The sequence below is a fragment of the Botrytis fragariae genome (assembly GCF_013461495.1).
Source record: "Botrytis fragariae strain BVB16 chromosome Unknown tig00000050, whole genome shotgun sequence".
Classification (NCBI taxonomy): domain Eukaryota; kingdom Fungi; phylum Ascomycota; class Leotiomycetes; order Helotiales; family Sclerotiniaceae; genus Botrytis; species Botrytis fragariae.
In genome coordinates this window covers 1-22,616 of record NW_023500992.1, presented here as the reverse complement: position 1 = coordinate 22,616, position 22,616 = coordinate 1, and the positions used below count along the sequence as shown (strand labels likewise).

The window sequence follows — 22,616 nt, the reverse complement described above, 5'->3', positions numbered from 1 at the left end:
AAGAAGGGAAGTCTGGATATTGGTGAATGAAAATGGTTGTCGAGGATGTAGTTGATACGATTGCAGTTGAAACGATTGCAGATGAAAGATGTAATGTTTTGAAAATCTGGTGTTTCAGTGGTTGATATGATATGCTTCATTGATGAGGCTTTACAATACATAACACGTGGGATCGGGGGCACATTGTCATGTGTTCTGACTTGACTACTCCACTCACGGGATCCGAGTGTGCCACGGTGCGGCTCCCATGGAATCACTACCGACTTACAGCTCAAGCAAACTCAAAAGCAGCTGCTGCACCATTTCTTCTTGTTTAATGAGAGAGTCAAAGTATATCGACAACGTTGAGAATTTTTGCTTCGTTTACTGCAGAGAGAATTTTCAAGCTTACTCATTTTACATATTCAATTATGCAAGCAGTAATTCAAACCGGACCTGGAATACTCCAGCTGACTGAGAATGTACCAAAGCCATCAATAGAGCCAGGATCGAGGAAAGTTTTGGTTAAGGTACACGCTGTAGCTCTCAATCACAGTGACTGGAAAATGGTTGATTTCTCGGCCAAACCTGGAGCTATCAGTGGATACGACATGGCTGGTGTTCTGGAAGCTATCGACGATTCCATGAACTCGGATCTAGTTGTTGGAGATCGAGTACTAGGCGTCACGAGTATACACGGAGGCGCATTTGCGGAGTACGTCGTTACAGACGGAGACCTGCTAGTCAAAATCCCCGAAAATATGGACTTCCAACATGCAGCAAGCTACGGTGTGGGAATAGTCACAACTGGTTTGGCATTATACGGAAACGAGTGTTTGGCATTGAATTGGCCAAATACAGAAGGGCTGGGCAGTGGAGCGCCTCAGAAAACTCGCGTCGGACCCCGAGGGTGGAGCGGTGGAGAAGCGCTAACAGATAACGATAACGAAACACCGCGCATTCCGGTACTTGTCTACGGGGCATCGACTTCCACCGGGACTTTGGCTATCCAATTGTTGCAGCTGTCTGGGTATGAACCGATCGCTGTGTGTTCGCCTCATAATTTTGGACTTGTGCAATCAAGAGGAGCATCGAAATGCTTTGATTATCATTCGCAGGGGTGCGGGGCTTTGATTAAACAGTATACCCACAACAGATTGGAGTACGCACTTGATTGTATTACTACGGCATCTTCAATGCGTCTTTGCTACGAGGCGATAGGTGCTACTGGTGGAAAGTACGTATCGTTAGATCCATTCAACGCAAGGGTACAACGGTCGCGTGCGGATGTCAAGCCATTTTTTTGCTACGCGCTCACGATATTTGGTATGCCTATTGAACTCAGTGGAGAATTTGCTCGAGATGCAAAACCCGAAGATAGAAAGCTGGCGGAAAAATTTGTGAAGATTGCTGAAAAGTTGATCGAGAAGGGAAGGTTGAAGGCCCATCCTACGATGCTAAAATCGGGGGGCTTAGGCGGAATTGCGGGTTCAATAGATCTCTTGAGGAAAGGAAAAGTATCTGGGAGCAAATTGGTGTTTAATGTTGTTGATAATTGAAATGTTTTGAATTTAGGCTTAATTTTTCAAAGAGTCTACCATTGGAAGGTTTTCTAGCCCAGAGCTGTACGTGCTATTCAGAGATCTCGTGTTGATATTTTCCCATTTGACTTTTGAAGCTAAAGATACCGATACATCTAAGGTGCGAATAGATCCTACCCGATTTCGCGGGCAAATGCCAGAGTTATTTCTGACATGACCACAAGATTTTCACTCAATCACGGCAAACTGTCCTTTACTGTTCCGTTTGCCAGTACTTTTGGACCAACCTTATTAAAGCAAGACTCCAATTTGCATTGTCGCTTCATCATAAAATTCACGGAACCAATCGAATTGAATCAGTTCTTCTATTAGACTATTCAGAATACTATCTACGACGCTCTCTGATTTGAATCTGTGCCGTTGGGTCTACAACGAGACTCATATCACTTTTTAAATTATTTGGCCTTCCAGTCCCAGGGAGCAACTGAAAATCATAATTCCGCAGAAGCTCGATCAGCATCGTCTTAATCTCATTGCTGGCAAAAAAGCGGCCTGGACAACTGTGAGTTCCGTGGCCAAAGGCCAGACTATCCTTTCCTGTAGTCACTAGTTGGAATTTGTTTTCGGCGCCTTCTTGCTGTCTGAGCTTCTCGAATCGAAAACCGTCGAATTCGTCGGGATTTTCGAAGATTCTGGGATCAAAACCGATGGAGCCGGCTGCCATCCCAATAAATGATCCCTTTGGTAAGATGGTACCATCGGATAGCTGCACTGTGTCCATCATCTTTCTGTTCATGGTGACTACCATTTAGAGTGTTAGTCATTCATCCGCGAGAGAAAAGTCAAATTGGACTTCATACCTAGATTCAATGGGTTCACTCTCTGACTTTCTTTCAAGAACGAATCCATTTTACGAAGTTTTGTGAGTATTTGTTTGGTGATTTGAGTATTTACGGGAAGATTAGCGGCTATTTCTTCGCGGAGAGCTTCGATATATTTTGGTCGTGCTGCAAGGTCAAGAATTGCATTACCTAACTGTTCGAGAGTTTAGTTTAGACTCATGACATCCGTCTAGATTTGCGAAAGTATTTACTCACCAACCCCGATGTAGTGTGCAAGGCTGCAAATGCTGTTTCAAAATGGTAAGTCTTTCGTCATAAATTGTGGGAGAGTTGTAGAGGATACCCACATATCAACTGGAGTGCGGTTAGTACGTCTTTTTCACAGTTTTGTAACAATCAACTCACGAGTTGGCATCGACCTTGAAAGGTCGCATCTTTAGCATTGTTTCCCGAGTTATCGATCATCCATTGAATCATATCTTGTGGTTTCTCAAAATCATCCCGTTCCATCTCCTTGAATCTTTGGTTGAAGATTGGCCGCAAAAACTCTGCCGCATCGGTATAGTGTTGGCGAACTTTCTTCAATTCTGGCGAATAAAGAGCATATATTGGTCTAAAAAGTGGGTGTCGTGCCCAGACCGCTCGTCCCCCAAGAAGGTGTCACGAGTATATGTAGTCGATATTTGAATCCATTTTTCATTCCTGCATAGCGGCTCGCCTACCATCACTCGTCCACTGACCTTTGCCACCATTCTTAATATGATGGGATATAATGTCACTGACATCCAGTCCTTGGGTTTCGGTAATTCAGTTGCAAAAGCGAGCTCTGTCTCAGCTTGCATGTTCTCCAATGCCCGCGCAATGCTCTGTGTGAGATCAACCTTGACACTTGTTGTAACTGCATCTCCTTCGGTATTGTTTGCAAACGCCGTGTAATGCCCAAAGTATCTATCCCTAAATTCCTCGAGAAATGAGATCTTGTCTGGGGGTAAAGATTTAATTTCATCGATGTATTTGATGGGCAAGATTATCGTAGGATGAGCCGCTGTTGGTAGCAAAAATGGCGTATTTGGGCACTATCTATGTCAGTCATTTTTTGTCTTCGCTAATTTTCATGAACAGTTCATACCTGGTTGTACCCGCTGATCAGAGCAGAGCGAAGATCACTCGCATCGCCTATAATTGGGGCATCGAAATTCAATTTCTTTGAATTGAAGAACTGGAATAGATAGTACAATGCGAAGACAATGCAACCCGCAATCACAGTATTAAAGTTTGCCAATGATATTGCACCCAGATCTGCAAAGTGTATCATTTTGGACAGACTCTTGCATCAAGTTCGGGAGATGAAAAACAATAGAACAAAAAGAACTGTCAGTCAATTCAATTGCACATTGGCTACAAGTGTATACATCTGGATTTCCAAGCAAGCTCAAGCCATAGAAGAAGAAAGAGCTGGACTATGCCGCCTTTCGCGATTTGTGGTCACACATACCGAAGTTCTGGCGGAATGTGTCGGCACCCGGATGAGGTTCGTTATTAGCCCCATAATTTTATTGTCCAATGATATGTATCCCATTTCTTTTCGGAGGCCGTTGATGAACATATCCAGAACACTAAATTGAATCGTTTAACCTTTACAACATCATCCATGAGCAGACACCCAATTCAGACTTGTGGTGAATCGTGCCAAACATTTCAAGATGTTTGCAGTTGAATTGCTCGAGCGACTCGGTTTGCCAACTATCTATCTTTGGATTGGATTTATCTTGGTAGTTGTAAGAAACCCGTATATGTTCTCTTTAAACTTTATGCTAACAACTTCGTCTTTAGCTTCTAGCATATCCTACATATTTTGCAATCTACAACCTATACTTTCACCCATTGAGAAAGTTTCCCGGGCCGCTCATAGCCAGATCCTCGTACATCTGGTACGCTAAGAACTGGTAAGCGATATAACACTTGCAGGCTCGAAAATCACAAGGAAACCATCTAATCAACCAAATGCAGGATTGGAGGGAGATGGCCTCACGCATTATCTGATCTTCATGAGAAGTATGGTTAGTTTACATTCTCACACTCACAACATAAGATCCATAACTCACAAGCCTCAGGTCAAGTTGTTCGAATAGCCCCCGATGAGCTTGCATTTAGCTCAGCTCAGTCTTGGAGAGACATTTATGGTCATTCGGTGAAGGGTAAGAAGTACTTCAGGAAAACCGACTGGTATGCAGGTGTTGGTGATCTACCCAGCTCCATCTCGACAGAGCCAGATCCACAAAAGCACAGTGCTATGCGCAGAGTATTAGCCAACGCTTTTAGTAATTCCGTTCTGAAGGGTCAGGCTGATGTCATCAATAAATATTTGGATATGTTTGTCAGTCAGATCAAAAAACATGATAACCCAGATGGTATACCAGTTGAAGAATGGTTTAATTGGCTTACTTTCGATATTGTAAGCATCCCTATGAAATGGCGGTATTGGAATACCGATGTTAATGAGAACTATTCAATAGATCGGGGATTTGACTTTTCATGAATCCTTTGGTGCAGTCGAAAACGGTAAATTATCAAACATTTCCCTCCTTCATGAATCCATCATGCTAATAGCCACCTAGCCCGAACACATTTTTGGATTCATTTGATCATCAATGGCAACTTTATTCGAAGTCTCTATCCAATTTTCCAGAAGATCCCTATCAGTAGACTCTTCATGAAATGGATCATTCCAAACATGGATGAGATTCGTGAGCAACGTCGGGAGCACATTGCTCATACGAAATCCAAAGCCATGAAACGGGTCAATCGTGATGATATTGTCCAGAAAGATTTTTTCAGCTTTTTACTTGGTAAAGAGGGAGCGGATACTTCGGAGATGTTCTTGACTGCGCAGGCTCACACTCTCATTATTGCTGGATCGGAGACTACGGCTGTTACACTGACGGCTATGGTCTCATTTTTACTTCGTTATCCGGATAAAATGAAAATTCTCATTGATGAAGTGCGTGGCGCATTTACTGACAGGTCTCAAATCAACGTCGAAGAAACTCTGCCCCTAGAATACCTCTTCGCCGTAATTGAGGAAACACTACGCATCCTCCCTCCAGTACCATTTGGCCTTCCTCGCACGTGCCCTGGAGCGGTCATCGACGGACATGTGGTTCCAGAAGGGACCATCGTTTCGGTCTCTCCATATACAGCATCTCACGATGTAAGATATTGGCATGATCCTGAGGGCTGGCATCCTGAGCGTTGGCTTTCTTCTGACCACCCTCTTTATAATCCGGTATTCGATCAAGACAACAAAGAGGCAAGCAAGCCATTCAGTACTGGGCCTCGAGTCTGCTTGGGTGTTAATTTAGCATATATCGAGCTGAGGATGACGCTGGCGAGGTTACTGTTTGAATTTGATATGGAGTTACTTAGTAAACCAGTTGATTGGAATACGGAATTGGATTTCTTCCAATTCTGGAAGAAGGTGGAGACGAGAGTAAAGTTCACGAGTCTTCACTGAAAGATGTGCCTGAAGCAGAATGTGGAAAAAAGAAATGTCGATTAAAATTGATAGTTGAAATCATCACAATTGAATCAGAAATTTTGCTTACAATTTTGGTGGACTCTTGTGAATTGCCGCATTTTGATAATTCTTAGATAGAATTGGCATAAATCACAAAGATACACCTTGCTACAATCCACAGCCCGTCGGTTAAAATTAAAAATTATTTCGAAAAACTCGGTTAGATCAAATTCTTGGTCACTTGTTTCTTAATTTTGAGAGTCGTCAGGTACAAATAAATAGTCTTCACTGCGCGAAGCTGCAAAGACTTCGTCTCTTTGCGAATCTTTAAGTCACAAAGCTCAGCTAGCAGGATTGCGCACTAAGGTGATGTCAACATCAATGATCTTTGAATTTTCAATTCATAATCTGTTCCGTTGGGTTGCGATACAAGTAAATATGCATACGTGAGCGCGCTAGTACACTAGCGCACGAACGTATTGTATGTAGCTCTCGTAGCTCTGAACCTAGAATAAGATAGACACTATATGAATGAATGCAGTAAACCTACCATGAACACATCACAATCCCCACCGAGGTGATACCAAGACATTTGAATCCATTCGATCAGAACTTGTCGCAATAATATGTTTACAACTTCAAGAAAATTTGTAAGAAGATGATGAAGTTATAGCAAGTCAAAAAAGTGTACAATGAGGCTGATGTAAGACTGCCTATCAAAAGGATCATCCATCAACCTCCGGATTCGATATCATGCAATATGGTGGCTATGGATTTCAATTAAGGGGAGTAAAGGGCAGGGTAACTAGGATTGAGGATAGAGGGCCTACGATGGCTCGAGATGATGTTCCAGGCGGCGATGGCATAGAAGTATATAAAAAGAGTTACGAATTATATGAAAAGGCGGGGGCGGGGGTGAAACTTTTATTGCTATTCATTATTTCAAAGAAAGATACTGAAAAATATGGATAAAGATGGAAACTAGAACCAAGGGGAATTCCAAAATAGGACAGCATCATCCTCAACTTCTCCGTATGTTTATCTGTGTGTCTTGATGACTTGAAGTGATTGAGTTTAATTAACATGAAGATTCAGAGACCACAGGACATGTGATTACCTGTTACGTAGCTAGCCAACTTGCAAGCTCACTACTATCTGCAAATCTAGATATTATAGACTGTTATCTAATCTCAACACTAGTCTGGGAAATCCAGATGAGATTTTGATTGTCACAAGTCATCTTGAGGCATTTATGTGATCTTTTGCATTGGGAAATGAAAAATATATCCTCTTGTCTAAAAAAAATCAAGCAACCGACAGTACCCCTTTGAACGCAATACGCCCGGTTCCTGAATAAAAGCTACACAATTCTGTTCCTCCGTCTTTAGTGCTCACTATACATAAATTTTTGCGATCAAAACTCTAGGACTTTGACCTCTTTCTGTCCTATCCTCTGTTGGAAAAGTACCCAATCACGCTTGAAGTCAAGCTTGGCAATTAATGCCTTGTACTGCCAATATGGGTATGGATATCGATAGACGTGTCCTATTTTTGACTAAAGAAAACTAAAATCAGCCACTAAGATACACACGTCAGACCAAGGATTTTCTCACTCTATAATAACTCTTGCAATTTGGATTCGCAGGAGGTAACTTTGCTTGCCCTGGTCTCAATGATAATGTCCAGGATCTTACGCGTTCTTCCTTTGGCATAATAGCATAACGAAAAGTGCCAACGTTCTTCTGAAAGAGATATTTTGTTGCGATAGAATTGTGATGAGCTTGAAGCTCAAAGAGCTCCATGACGCTGGTTTCGAAAGATGAGCTATTCGGACCAAGAAAGTTGAAGTAATTTGGAAAATCATCGACGGCGACACCTCGTGAAAGTTAGTAATTGGATGAGAATATATTGCTCAATATCTCTTACCGTATAAGGAAAACAGTTCTGGTTGGTATTTGTCGCATAGTAGTTGTCCTGATCGTCCTCTTGTTGGGACAGGAAGTCCAAAATCGACAGGATTGTAACCTAGTCGTATATCAATTAATTTTGTCTCTTCCGATCGCAATATTCCTATCTCTTACCAGTACCCCAAATCAGTACATCAGTTTCACGTTCTGATTCCTCGCCTGTTTCAGAATTCCTTGATATAATCCCATTCTCGGTGAGTTCGGTCACACCTTCAGTTACAAGCTCCACGTTGTCGTTGTTGAATATCGGATAATAGTCACTGAGCATCAATGGACGCTTGCATCCAAAAACATCTTTTGACTCGAGTTTCCGTCTTAAAGTGTCATCCTTGATCTGTTTGTATAGATGGTTCTTCGTCATCGAGAGGACTATTCTTTGGAGCCATGATCCTACAGTAAATAGACGCGGACGTAAGATTTCATCCTGTTCGTGAGTTTAATACGGGACACAAAAATTTGCAAATTTGATCCAGTAGCATACCTTTTTCATCCAGAGCCACCGATTACCCCGCATGAGGAATGGAATATGAGCAAACATCCATTTTGTTAACGACCCGACAACAACATCATTACGAGGCAAGACATGTCCTGGGCTTCTTTGATAGACTATCAAAGACTTTACCTCCGGATAGATGTTTGGAATGAATTGACAGGCAGATGGTCCTGTTCCAATGACAGCAACTGTCTTTCCCTTGAGATTGGCATGTTTTGGCCAGTCCACACTATGCCATTCCTCCCCTTTGAAGGCATCGATGTTCTTCACAGGTGCCTTCTTTGGTACTGTAAATGCTCCTAAAGCGCCGATAAGCTAATTTTTGAATCAGAAGATATACCAAAAAATATGAGGGGCTCACTACATACTACATGGCAGCTCCAGACTTTTGTGTTGCCCGTGATAAGATCGGTAGTCTCGACAAGCCACAACAAACGCGAGTCATCCCACTTGGCCTCTACAATCTCTGTGTTGAAAGTTGTGGATTTATCTAATTCATATTGTAATGCTACATCCTCAAAATATTTTTGTATCTCGGGCTGAGGTGCAAAAGTTCTACTCCAGTCTATCTAGAGTTAGTACTGTAAACTTTTAGAATAGGCCAATAGAAGAGATTTGATCCATCATTGTCTTCTTCTGTTAGAGATACAGTCACATATATGAAAATACTGACAAGGATTAAGAGCAAAACTTATTTGATACTCGTGACTTGGAATATCACACGCAGCTCCGGGATAAGTATTCTTCCACCAGACTCCACCAAACGCACTTTGTCTCTCTAATATCTGAAATTCTTCAAGAGGAAGCGTTTTTTCACGTACGAATGTACAACCTTGAATAATTCCTGCAGCACCTGCTCCAAGAATAATTGCAAATCGATGTTCGTCTGCTTGTAGAGTCTCGATTGGCATTTTTTCGCTTGACATTTTGATTTTGAATAGAATAAATGATAATACAAACCCATATTTGCTTTAGCATATACATATCGAGTTTCCTGTAGTATCAGACTGGAGTCTTGACAAGGTCCGTGTACTTCGGATGCCGAGAATCTATTCCGTGGAAACGATTACGAGACCGAAAGCTGGGATCATCACACGATCAAGCCCTTGTCATTCTGATTCATAAACTACCTGACTAAAATGTTTAGACTGATGTCTAGACTGCACAATTGATACCCGCGGCGGGCAATATTCCTCAGGGAGAACTCGCGGAGCGGATTATTTGTAGATTATCCATAAGTGAGAAAAATTCTTGGGTAGTTCATAATGCTAACTTTAAGTTCCCATCTTGACCTTGGCTCTAGCTAGAGGAAGCACTAATCAAAGTCCTGAGGCCATCTTCTACCGTAAGAGGAGTTATCTCTGGGAATAATTCATTAAGATACACGGAATCCGAAACTTTGGGGTCGAAACTAAATGTTCCTGATTCAAACCAGTCTCCATGCTCTTTCAGCGATGCCGAGTATGCAGACCTATGAGCTGGTGCTTCGATGACCTGCCCACTAAGAATTGTGGAGGGTTCATCAGTGATTGTCCATTTTTCACCTGTACATGCGGTCTCAAGTTAGCAACGGTTCGATTCAGCAACACATGTTGGAAAGGTTCAAAGCCAAGTAAAATCGTAATCATACCAGTGATTTTCCCTGCTATATCTATCACATCATGCCAGGACCGCCGGTCCCCAACAATGAAACTTCTCTTCTCCCACTTCGGTAAGGAAAGACTAGCAACGACAAAGCGGCCCACGTCTCTTGTATGGGTCATAACCAAAGGTACTGTCCCTGATCCAATACCCACCGAGGTTCTGGTGGGAATGTCGAAGAATCTTATTCCAGCTGCAAGATGACTTGGCACCGCGGGCATGCACAAATAATCTAAGAAAAGACCATTGACGAATGAAGTATATTCGAGGTGTGTGTCGGCGAGCTCCTTCACGGCAACTGCTTTGAGGCCGGTGCTTGGGCGAGCAAGCGCATGTCTAATGAAGTCGTTAGATCCGACGATCTGTCAAATCCCTAAACTACGAAGGAAGTATTGAACCGAATGGAACACATAGGATTCTTACTCACTTTTCTTCATAAGCACTTCCATACTCACTAGGAACGAATCGCTTCACAGACTGGGAGCCAGCAGCACCTCGTACAAGGTTCAACTGTGAGTCGCTGTGCTCTTTCGAAACAATACACAAAGCCGAAATAACCGTGTGGATATGATGTTCATCGAGTATCTTTGAGATTTGTGAGACATCGGAATAATCAATCAAAACAACCTTTACATTGTTTTTCGCTGCATAATCGGGCGATTCCTATGCTCAAACGTTATTTTGTTATTCATTCAATCAATGTTCCAGAGAAAAGTTGGGATTAATTACTGTTCTACTTAAAACAATGAATTCGTGTTCCGTTTGTGCTTTGAGAGCGTCAACGATAGCGTAACCAACGCCACCAGTTCCGCCTGCGACTGCCACTCTGACCATGATGTGGAATTTGAGCTTTTATATAGATGTGATAGATACTTTAGTGACAAAGTAATAATTAAACAGGTATCTCACTTGGTTGGCAATATTCACAGAATAAACAATTTTAGTGGTGACAATTCAAAAGATAGTCTCAGTCTATCGAAACATAAATACTTCAATCCATCCTTCTAGGTATTGACATCCATGACTCCTTTTCTTTTCCATTTGTGTCACTTCCTTCATCCATTGTTACTCTCCGGAAACGTCTGTAAATTATGTCTTCTGTCTTTCGGTAGCCGAGCCGACCCTCCGAAAGTCCGTAAATCTCCATGGATATGCTTCTTGATATTTTACATCGGGTTTGATGTCATTACTAACAAATCATCGTATAGTTATTCTCTTATAGACAAAGCATAGGGATTCATTTACATCGGGAATAATATTAAATCGATATAGTATAACGTTGTTTACCAGTAGATCGGCTTTATTAATAGATTGACTGCGAGTTACCCATGAAAAAAAGGTGGTGAAGTTGGTTACGATTCCTAGTATGGCCCCCATAAAGATCGCATAAAAATGGCCTATTCAGTCCATGAGATATTTTCCAAAATGCGATCGCGGCTGTCGTGATCGTCATATCCAAGGTTCGGCTCAAGACACGCCGATAGCTGTATCTTGCCCCCGACAGAAATGTATGAATATGGTAGTCGTCGACGACAAAAGCGTAGATGGCTCTACGAATTCAACAGGCATCGTCATTAGCCTGCTCTCACGCTGTGGATTATAGTCCTCGGTCATACTTTCTGGATGATCTGGAGAGATGCAAGTTTTGGCAAAAGAATCCAGAGATTTGAGAGTAGATGATTTAAACAGTACCCCATGAACTTTAGAATTAACTTTATAACTATCAACAACCAAAAACCAGGTCTTTTAATAAAGCAAACGGAGTATTACCAGCGGCGGCATGGGAATTCCTGCAGAAATGTGGTAACCTCTTTACATCATCGTTTTTGTGCCTTTTCTGAAGTATGGGGTCTTTTGAGAAGTATAAAAGGGCTTTGAGGGGGAACTAAAGTGTATGCCTCCCTTATCACTAAAAAATGATTAGAAATTTTTTGACCAATTTTTGCTTGATCAGCAATTCCAGAAAATACCACAAGTTGAAGAAATTTGCCCTTTTGCCCTTTGGAAGATGCCTTTGTTGTGTGTGTTAGTAAACCGCACTAGTTTTTATATCAAGCACTCGTATACTAGAGTAACACTCGTATAAACTTATACTTTTAACGCGACGGCGGGGTGAAGCTACTGAAGTGCGGGGTTAGCGGGGTTCCTGCTTTCTGAACTGCTTAGTAATCCCCGCAAAGGAGCAAAACAGTGCCCGTGCATGTCTTCGAAAACTGCCATTAGGCATCAAGATGACGATTCTCTGCAAAGAAAGTATGTACCGTTCCACAGTATGAAGCTTAAGCCAAAAATAATTCAAAAATCAATTTTGAATAACACATCCACTTTCGATCCATCACATCTAAATTCCGCCTTGTCACCACCATTATGCCTATACCCGCCACCTTCCATAATGGCAAGAAGACATTCACGGTTCTAGGTAAGATTGAATTGCATCTCACGAGCCACAAAACTCACTTGCTTATTCTTCCATTGTAGAGAATAATCCCGAGGTCATGAATGCGCTAGCTAAGAAGCTTGGTCTTTCCCCTGATCTCGCATTCTACGATGTCTACTCTCTCACCGACTCAGGTCTTTTGTCCATAATTCCCCGTCCAGTCCATGCCCTCCTGGTCATTCTCCCGCTCACCCCTTCCTGGAACACATCTCGTCTAGTTGAAGACACCCCGCTATCTGTCTACGAAGGGTCTGGTAGCGATGAGCCCGTGATCTGGTTTAAGCAAACGATTGGACACGCCTGCGGTTCTATCGGGCTTCTTCACTGTCTTATTAACGGGCCAACGAAACCGTTCATTTTACCAGATACAACGTTGTCTCGACTAAGAGAGCAGGCTATTCCACTGAAGATGGAAGAACGGGCGAAGATACTTTATGATGATAAGGAGTTCGAGGATGCGCACCAAAGTGTTGCAGAAATGGGCGACACGGCTGCACCCAGTGCTTCAGAGGGGGACAGATTGGGACAGCATTTTGTGGCGTTTGTGAAAGGGGACGATGGTCATCTGTGGGAGTTGGAAGGTAGCAGAAAAGGGCCGCTCGATCGAGGCTTGTTGCCCCACGACGAGGATGCATTGAGCGAGAATGCGATCGCAAAGGGTATAGGCAGAGTGATCAGGATGGAAGAAGAAGCTGGTGGGGGAGATTTGAGATTTAGTTGTATTGCGCTTGCAAAAGTAGACTGACGAAGTATGAGGAAATTGGGATATATTCGTGGGAGGAAGCCTATCGCAGCGCCCGCGATTTTATTCCCAGAACGAACAAGGCAAAGGAAAAGCCCCCGGCTGCATCATGCCCCTTGATTTTTCAGTCTTGAATCTCGACTTCATGAGAACAATCTAGAGCTTGACCCCAATTACCGCAACTTCTTTCGAAATTTTGCTGGACGAAATCATCTCACTTGAGGGTTTGAGGGCACTCCCGGATAATTAACCTCAATCAATATTCATGCTACTAGATCTGCAAGCGCCTTAAAGCCATAATGGTTATTGACCCCTTCATATGCCGAACCAATCAAATGCAAGTGTCATCTAAAAGTTGATACCAAACCAATCTCAACCGACTAAATGCATCGAGACTGTAATGTGTTTTTTCGGATGAACACCACTATGTCACCAAGCACGACACGCAGACGTCTCACAGCACCCCGCAATTTAAGGGAAGTTCAATTCACGATAGAAACCATCCGGGGTAAGGAAATACGTCATTTTCGGACACCTATGTACTCGGTGATGATATACAATCAACTTACTTAAAAGTGTGAGCAGAACACATCAGCCGATCAGCACAAGTGGCCAGCATTGTAGCTTACGAGGGCAAACAACTCATACTGTAGCTTGGTGTCGAGTATTGATGCGGATAATAAACTTTCAACTACTATTCTAAGGATTCTTCTAATGTGTGTTACCGGTGACGATATTGTTTGATAGGGGGGTGGTATTAGTCAAAATTGCTATTTAATAATAAAAACATTTTTAAAATTCAGTATTTCAAAAACTACATAGCACAAGTATAGACATAGGTTCCAAATAGTATTAAAAATAACTATAAAGAGCATTAGTAAGGCTGTTATTATTTTTAGCCACAAAGGGCCGAGAAAAAGCTTATTATATAAGATTGAAAACAAATTCGAAAATGTGATTCAAACCTTTTCTAAAGCTCGGCTGGAAAATTGATATCAATAGCACTCTATCTTAAAACAATAATTATCAGAATTTATATACTACACTTACCCCTCTCCCAAGATTTTGAGCCTCGATTACTTCAAAGTGGTGTGAACACTTTGATGTTTTTCATGGTATCAAAAACAAAACAAACAACATCTTCCTCTCCATTCTCCCTCGCATTGACACAGTTTCTACACTCTTTATCTGGATTTCCCCACTCCTCACTTAAGTCTTGAATTTGTGAGTGCCAACAATACACAGGCCTATCGCTGTTGAGTCTCTGACTCTTCTTTCTGTGTGATGTAGCTGCAGTTTGTGTTTTGTTCTTCTCTACAACCAAATCCTTCACTGACTGTGGTAAGTTTCCTGGTATTGATTTCGGCTTCGCTTTTCCAGATTTGCTGTTCCATGCATATTCGATATCAATGATAAATGGCAGCAGTTGCTCCAACTCAACCGAATGCCTCGGTGAATGCAGTGGAGCTTCCGGAATATTCTCATCCTCCAAGGCCAATTCTATGTCATCCTGGTCCATCTCTCTATCTCCATCTCTTCCTCCCTGAAGTACACCTTCATCATCACGGCTCATACCTCCACTTCCAGCTGATAGTGCTTCATTTTTCTGATGTGTCTCTTTCTCAGAGGTGCATACCTAACATACTTCTCAACAATGTTTGTAAAACACCTAGAGGGTAGGTGTCATACAAAAAAAAGCTTGGCAATACCTGGATAGCACTCTATACGAAAATTGTATTTTTTTTTAATTTCTTTTTTGAAACTCTTAAAAATTGCTTTTTCCTAAAAACTTATATATCAATTTATAGCTTTTGAAGCTAGCAATTCAAATCTTTAATTCGATTTAAATAGGAAATAGATTAAAAGTAGAGTTGAGAAATCTCAGAACATATAGATATTATCATTAAGACTAAACTAGCTTTTAATGAATTTCCAATAAATTTATAAATAATCTTTTTAATAACATTATTTTAAAAATTATATATATAATAAAAAGAATAAATTGAAAATAAGATTATTAAAAAAATCGAAAAATTAGTTAATAAAATTAAATTTAAAATATTATTATAATATAATAATATAATATAAAGTTAAAATTTTATAAATAATTATTTTATTTTTAATAATAAAATAATATATATATTATACCCTAACTATTATTCTAAGGAATTTCTTACTGGGTATTAATTTTAGTAATCATTTTTGATAGAGGGCTAATAATTAGTTAAAAAGTTTCTAATTAGTTATTAATCTTATAGGATTCAATTTTATTAGAAATAGACAGCAAGTTATACATAGAAAATGATATATTAAATATATATATAAAGTCTATATATCCAGAAAGTCTGAAAAAAGAGTTTTATAGTAGTATACATATATTATACATATACTACACATATGATTTCTAATATTCCCCCCTATAATAAAAATTTATTATCTAAATTATATAAATTTTATATATATATATATATTTATAAAGAGTTTTATTAATTTCTATAATAATATCAATATTTTAATATTACTTATAGTATTTATATCTTTAATAAAGTTTAATAACTCTATAATCTAATATTATATTATAATATAAAAGTATTTTTTTATTTGAATTCTATTCTCTTTACTTATATCAGATGAAATCTAATTTATTATTATCGTAGGTCATAGGCTAATAATATATAATATGAAAGCTGGCTCTGATTAACAACTAAAATGGATTATATAAGCAGTATAACACATGATATTAAAGAATCTATATTAAATAATAATCTCTCTTATTTTACATTCAAAAGGAAAAAAACCTCTTTTTTATACTTTTTCCTACTAATTTAGCTTTTCCGTTTTCGTTAATCTCTTATAGATCTCTTCCTAATCCGTCCATTCTTTTGAAATAAAGCCCCTTTTTGTTTTCTTTATTTTATAGCCGTTTTCATATTTTATAACCATTTTCATATTTTATAACCGTTTTCGAATTTTATAGCCATTTTCGAATTGATAATTGTTTTCGGATTAATGATTGCTTTCGTAAGCTTATAAACAACGATCATATAATCTGATTATATAATAAGCTAATATTAGATTGAATACCTTTAAAAAGATATATATATTATATTATTTTTTAATTAAAACAATAGTCCCCTTTAATATATATCATCTTTTTTTTATATATATATATATATATATAAAAATATATATATATTAGTCTCATTAAAAACCTTCTTATTTTTAAAGGGAAAAAGAGTACTAATTTTTTATATATATTTTTATTTTAATAATAATAATTATTAAAATTTTGAATCATATCAATAAATCTTGATAATTTGATTCTTTCTAATGGCTTAGTTAATCCATCAGCTAATTGATTTTCTATAGAAATCCATATTAGATCTAAATATCCTTTATTTATAAGATCTCTTATATAATAATATTTAGTATCAATATGCTTACTCCTATCGTAATATATAGGATTATCCGATATAGCTTTTGCCGATATATTATCCGTATATAATAGGAATTTATTTTGATTAAATTGATTTAATTCCTATAATATATATCTTAAATATATAGCCTCTCTAGCGGCTAAATTTATAGTAATTAGCTCGGATTCTACTATATTTTATACTATAACAGATTACAATTTAGTTCTCTAACTGATTGAATTATTAGTATATATAAATATATAGCCACTAGTGGATTTAATAGAGCTTTTATTTCCCATATAATCTGTATTACAAAATCCTTTAATATATTTATTATTATCTTTTTTATATATAGTTTTAAATGTTTTAGTCCCTTTTAAATATCAAAATATTTTTTTCATAGTTATTATATAGTCTTTACTAGGATTAGATATATATCTTACTAATTTTAATATAGAATAAGTAATATCCTATTTAATTCCTAATACTAAATATAGTAATTTCCTTATTACTTTTTGAGCCCATTTTATTTTATTTAAATTAACTTTATTGGAATTTATTTTTATATTATTTTTAGTAACTATAAATGTAGCTACAAAGATGCAATCTTTTAGTTTTAAATTTTTTAGATATTTATTTATATATTCTTTTTGATATAATTTAATATAGTTTTTATTTAAATTGATTTGAATATCTAAATAGTTTTTTATTGGATCTAAATCCTTTAGATCTAAATGGTTTTTAAGATTTTTAATAAAATCTTTGATTAGAATCTTGTTAAAGCCTATAATAGTAATATTATCAATAAATATATTTAATATTAATTTCGAATATTTATTTATAAATATATACTCATCTGATTTTATATTAATAAAATTTAATTTATTTAATATACTTTTTAATATAGTATATCAAATTTTAGTAGACTATTTTAATTCATATAAAGCTTTATTTAGCTTTAATATTATATTATTATTATAATATATTTCAGGGGCTTTAATATATATATTTTTATTAATATTTTCTTATACAAAAGCTAAAACCATATTTATTTTGTATATATATTACCCTTTATTTATTGTTAGTATAAATATCAATTTCCAGACTATTTATTTTATTACATTAGCAAAAGTATTTAAATAATCTAATCCATATAATTGTTTAAACTCTTTAACTACATATCTAATTTTAAATTCAATATTATTATCAAATAAATATTTAATTTTATAAATCTATTTTGTTTTTAGGATATTTAACTCTTTTATATTATTATTATTCTTTTTAATAATAATATCCTAGATTTTATTCTTTTTAAAAATCTTTATTTTATATTCCATAGCTTTTTCCCAATATTCTTTTTAATCAGAATTTATAGCTTATAAATATATTTCAGAAGTTATTAGATTTTTATTATAAGATCTTTTTATTATTATTTTTTCGTTAATTTTTATATTGAAATATAATAATAATATATTCTTTTTATATTGATTATTATCAATATTATTTAATTTAAATTTATAATTTTGATTTTTTGATTTAATATATAATATATAAACAAGATGATATATATCTAATTACAGTTCTACTTCTCATATACACTTAAATTACTTAATAAAAATAAGCAAATTAGAATTAAATAATATTTCAATTATTAATCTACTTTTATTAATATTAAAATCTTTAGAATTAATATTTTTATTTAAATCTTTATATATATTATTATATATATCTACCTCTTCTTCTTAATCATCAATATCAGAGTTTTCTTTTAACTTTTCTAATAGATTCTTTTTAATAAGATTATTTTTAATATTATTATTATAATATAGTATATCTTTTTTAATAATAAAATCACTAGAACTTATTATCTTATTTCTATTTGGAATATAAAATAATAAATTCTTTGAAGATTAAAATCCTATTAAAATTCCTTTTTCTGATTTATAATCAAATTTATTATCTCTTTTTTCTTTATATTTTAATATATATACAAGAAATCCTAAAATCCTAATATATTTTATATTAGATTTTTTATTATATAATAACTTAAAGAATAAGCTTTTTATAATTCTATTATAATATCTATTCTTAATATAAACTATTCCTTTTAATATATTAGGCCATAAGAATATAAATAGATTTTTATTTCTTATAAATACTAATATTCTTTCTACTAAATATCTATTTAATTTTTCGGCTATTCCATTTTAGGAATAATAATAAGGATTAATATATTCTAATATAATTCCTTTAGATTTAGTGAATAAATTTTATTAATTAGAATTAAATTCTTTAGTATTATCTAATCTGATTGTTTTTATTTTAATATTAAATTAATTATATATCAAATAAAATATTTCTTTTAATATATTAAAAGTATTTAATTTAAATTTTATAGAATACACTCATATACCTCGTATAATCTAATCTATAAAAATAATAAAATATTTTTCTTCTTTTAATTCTAATATTTTAAATAGTTTATAAATATTAGTACTAATTTTATCAAATTTGTTTAATTTCAAATTTGATAAGGATTTATTAATATTTTGAGTTATTTTATTGTATATACAGACTTCACAATAACTTAAATTCATTTTAGAATCTTTTAAATTTAGTGTTTTTATAATATAATCTTTATTTATATAATTTAAACACTTATACCATAGATTTAAATCTTTTAGATTCATATTATTAAATTCTTTTTTAGATTCTGATTCTTCTTTAGATTCATTTATTTGATCTATTTTAGAATCTTTATTATTATTATAAATAATATTCTTATTTTGATTTAATAAATCATAATTTATATCATATTCTAAATAGAAAGCATTATCAATCCATTTAACATTTATCTTTATATTTAAAAATTTATTCGAAAATTTATAAATATTATCAAAAAATAGTATTTCATTAGCCCAACCCTTTTTAATAACTTATTTGATACTAATTAGAATTGATTTTAATAATAAAATATGTTTTATTATTCGAATAAATATTTTCTTATTATTTATAATAATAGAAATATCCCCTTATTCTAATACTAATATAAATTCTCTATTAACTATATTTACACATTTTAAAACTTTATATTCTTTATAATTTATAAACCAATCTTTATTTAAACAATAATACTCTATAGCTTTTGAATCTATTATAATATTATTTTTAAATCTACTAATATAATTAGTTAGCATAAATATAGTCATAATATTATTTTCCTATTTAGAACTAAATACTAAATCATAATCTATTTAAAAAACCTGATTTATTTCATTATCAAAGTTTTCTTTATAATTTTTATTATTTTTATTATAATTTTTATTATTTTTCTTTTATTTTTGATTAGAATTTTTATTATTTTTATTATTTTTATAAATCCTATTGAATTTTTTAAGATTATTTAACTCTTTAATAACTTTATAAAATTGTTTTTTGGAATTATTCTTATTATTTGAGTTTTTAAACCTTTTATAATTCTTATTATATAATTCTGAATACTTTTTGAAATACTTCTCTTCTAAATACCCCTTTTTATTATAAAATATACAATTTGGAATAATATTTAATAATTTTATAACCCTATTAGATTTTATAAAGCCTTTCATTTTTGATTTTTTGAATATTAATTCGAATATAAGCTTATCCAAATTAATATTATTATTATTATTTAAATCTTTTGATAATTCTTCTGTTTTTCATAATTTAAATAAATCAAATAAATCATTTAGGTTATTAAATATAATCTATATTATATAAGCTTTTTGTAATTCGAATTTTAATTCTTTTAAATATATATATAATAATAATATATAGTTTGTATATTCATCCATATTATTAAAATCATTATAATTTGATTCTATTAATTTATTAAAATATCAGCCTATTATATCGAATAAAGTTTTACTATAAATCTTATTTATAATATCCCAGAACTCTTTTGGATTTGTTTTTTCCTTAAATCTTTCTACTAAATCTATTAATATTATTAATTTTAGTATTACTAAAACTCTTTTAGATTTATTTTTGTATTTCTTCACTTTTTCACTATATTTGAAATAAATTTCTTTTGAAATAAATATATTATTTTCTTTAAAATATAAGAATCGATTGGGCCTTTTTCTGAATTGTCTATATAGAGTATAAAATCATTAGTTTCTAAAAAGAGCTTAGATTTATTATATTATTCTATATAATTAGAACAATCATTTAATTTAGAACCTATAAACTTGATTCTTTGATTTATATTCATTTTTTATATATTTTTATTTGATATATATAAATATTTTATTATAATATAATAAATACTATATAATCAGAATTTTAATATAGCTTTTATAAAACTTTATTTCAAAAAGTAATTAGATTTTAATTATCACCTCTTAATATAAATCTATATAAATCCTTATATATAGATTTATTTAAACTAAAACACTTTTGTATAAAATATAATACTATACAATTCATTATAAATGATATATATATATATATATAACTTCTAGAAACCTAGTTTTATTTTTCAATTAGATTTAATCTTAAGGATATAGATTATTATATAGTGAAATATAGAATAATAGTAATATATTTATATCTAAAAAAAGCTAATAATAATTTATATCTAATATTATAAAGAATAATAATAATTAAGTATATACAAAAATAATATTCGATTTCTTTTAAAAGCTATTAAGAATTTATTATTTACTTATATTATATATATTATTCTTTTTTAACAAATCTTTTTATAACAAGAAAATCCAACAATTTTAATATTCCTAACTATTATTCTAAGGAATTTTTTGCTAATCATCAACCCTAGTAATCATTTTTGACAGAAGACTAGTAACTAGCCAAAAAGTCCCCAATTAATTATCAACTCTATAGAATACAATTTGAATCTTTTCGAAAATTTGAAAAGAGAAATAAATAAAGATTTAATTGAATTATATTTATTCGAAAATTGAATTAAATTATCTTCTAAATTGATTGATTTATAATATTAACCCTAAAAATCGAATCTAAATAATATCAAAAAACACTTGAATAATTTTATAAAAATAAAAATAATGACTAGCGAAAAGTTATTAATTGATTACTAACCTTATAAAATATAATTTGAATCTTTTCGAAAATCTAAAAAAGAGTATAAATTAGAAATTAATTGAATTATATTTATTTAAAGATTGAATTGAATTATTTTTCAAATTAATTGATTTATACTATTAATCTTAAAAATCGAATTTAAATAATATTAAGAAATATTAAAAAACACTTAGATAATTTTGTAAAAATGAGAATAGTGATTAGCGAAAAGTCATCAATTGGTTACCAATCTTACAAAACACAATTTGAATTTTTTCAAAAATCTGAAAAAGAAAATGAATTAGAAATCAATTGAATTATATTAATATGAAAACTAAATTAAATTATCTTTTAAATTGATTGATTTATATTATTAACTCTAAAGATCGAATTTAAATAATATTAAAAGATACTTAGATAATTTTGTAAAAATGAGAATAATAATTAGTAAAAAGTTATTAATTGGTTATTAACCTTACAAAATATAATTTGAATCTTTTCGAAAATCTGAAAAGAAGAATAGATAAAGATTCAATTGAATTATATTTTTTTGAAATCCAAATTAAATTATCTTTCAAATTGATTGATAAATATTTCTTTTTAGATATAGTCTTATTCTGAAATTCAATATAGAATTCATTTAAAGCTTAGATTTTTTTATAAGGATTTCTTAGAGTTATTATTATAGCAACTAATAATAAATAATAAGATTTATTTATATCAAAGCTTTCTTTTTATTTTAACTCTTTAGAATTCAATTCTAAATCGAATCTTTAAAACCCTTAAATCTTTATAGTCCTTAAACCTTCACAATCCTCAAACTTTTATAATCTTTAAACCTTTATAATCCTCAAACCTTTAAAGCCCTCAAATCTTAGGGTTAGGGTTAGGGTTAGGGTTAGGGTTAGGGTTAGGGTTAGGGTTAGGGTTAGGGTTAGGGTTAGGGTTAGGGTTAGGTT

The 22,616-nt window shown here is 33.4% G+C and overlaps 6 protein-coding genes across 6 annotated transcripts; 3 read left to right on the top strand and 3 right to left on the bottom strand.

Moving 5' to 3' along the window:
• Positions 1–410: 410 nt before the first annotated feature.
• Bfra_004036 (putative alcohol dehydrogenase protein) lies at positions 411–1,538 on the top strand (the record flags this gene model as incomplete). Its single annotated transcript, XM_037334442.1, has 1 exon — positions 411–1,538. The coding sequence occupies one exon, from the start codon at positions 411–413 to the stop codon at positions 1,536–1,538; it is 1,128 nt and encodes a 375-aa protein (XP_037192976.1).
• Positions 1,539–1,905: 367 nt separating this feature from the next.
• Bfra_004035 (putative cytochrome p450 protein) lies at positions 1,906–3,677 on the bottom strand (the record flags this gene model as incomplete). Its single annotated transcript, XM_037334441.1, has 6 exons — positions 1,906–2,321; positions 2,381–2,555; positions 2,618–2,668; positions 2,768–2,975; positions 3,002–3,438; positions 3,492–3,677. 6 exons carry the CDS (start codon positions 3,675–3,677, stop codon positions 1,906–1,908), a joined length of 1,473 nt encoding a protein of 490 aa, XP_037192975.1.
• A 388-nt stretch (positions 3,678–4,065) lies between these two features.
• Positions 4,066–5,876, top strand: Bfra_004034 (putative cytochrome p40 monooxygenase protein; the record flags this gene model as incomplete). Its single annotated transcript, XM_037334440.1, has 6 exons — positions 4,066–4,140; positions 4,196–4,308; positions 4,373–4,422; positions 4,477–4,817; positions 4,879–4,924; positions 4,981–5,876. The coding sequence occupies 6 exons, from the start codon at positions 4,066–4,068 to the stop codon at positions 5,874–5,876; spliced, it is 1,521 nt and encodes a 506-aa protein (XP_037192974.1).
• Positions 5,877–7,293: 1,417 nt separating this feature from the next.
• On the bottom strand, positions 7,294–9,265 carry Bfra_004033 (putative flavin-containing monooxygenase protein; the record flags this gene model as incomplete). Its single annotated transcript, XM_037334439.1, has 7 exons — positions 7,294–7,434; positions 7,493–7,755; positions 7,806–7,904; positions 7,961–8,270; positions 8,328–8,654; positions 8,708–8,904; positions 9,013–9,265. The coding sequence occupies 7 exons, from the start codon at positions 9,263–9,265 to the stop codon at positions 7,294–7,296; spliced, it is 1,590 nt and encodes a 529-aa protein (XP_037192973.1).
• Positions 9,266–9,638: 373 nt separating this feature from the next.
• Positions 9,639–10,814, bottom strand: Bfra_004032 (putative nmra-like family protein; the record flags this gene model as incomplete). The annotated part of the gene is made up of 4 exons (XM_037334438.1): positions 9,639–9,883; positions 9,970–10,316; positions 10,408–10,643; positions 10,710–10,814. 4 exons carry the CDS (start codon positions 10,812–10,814, stop codon positions 9,639–9,641), a joined length of 933 nt encoding a protein of 310 aa, XP_037192972.1.
• Positions 10,815–12,347: 1,533 nt separating this feature from the next.
• On the top strand, positions 12,348–13,162 carry Bfra_004031 (putative ubiquitin carboxyl-terminal hydrolase isozyme l3 protein; the record flags this gene model as incomplete). Its single annotated transcript, XM_037334437.1, has 2 exons — positions 12,348–12,399; positions 12,459–13,162. 2 exons carry the CDS (start codon positions 12,348–12,350, stop codon positions 13,160–13,162), a joined length of 756 nt encoding a protein of 251 aa, XP_037192971.1.
• Positions 13,163–22,616: the final 9,454 nt, after the last annotated feature.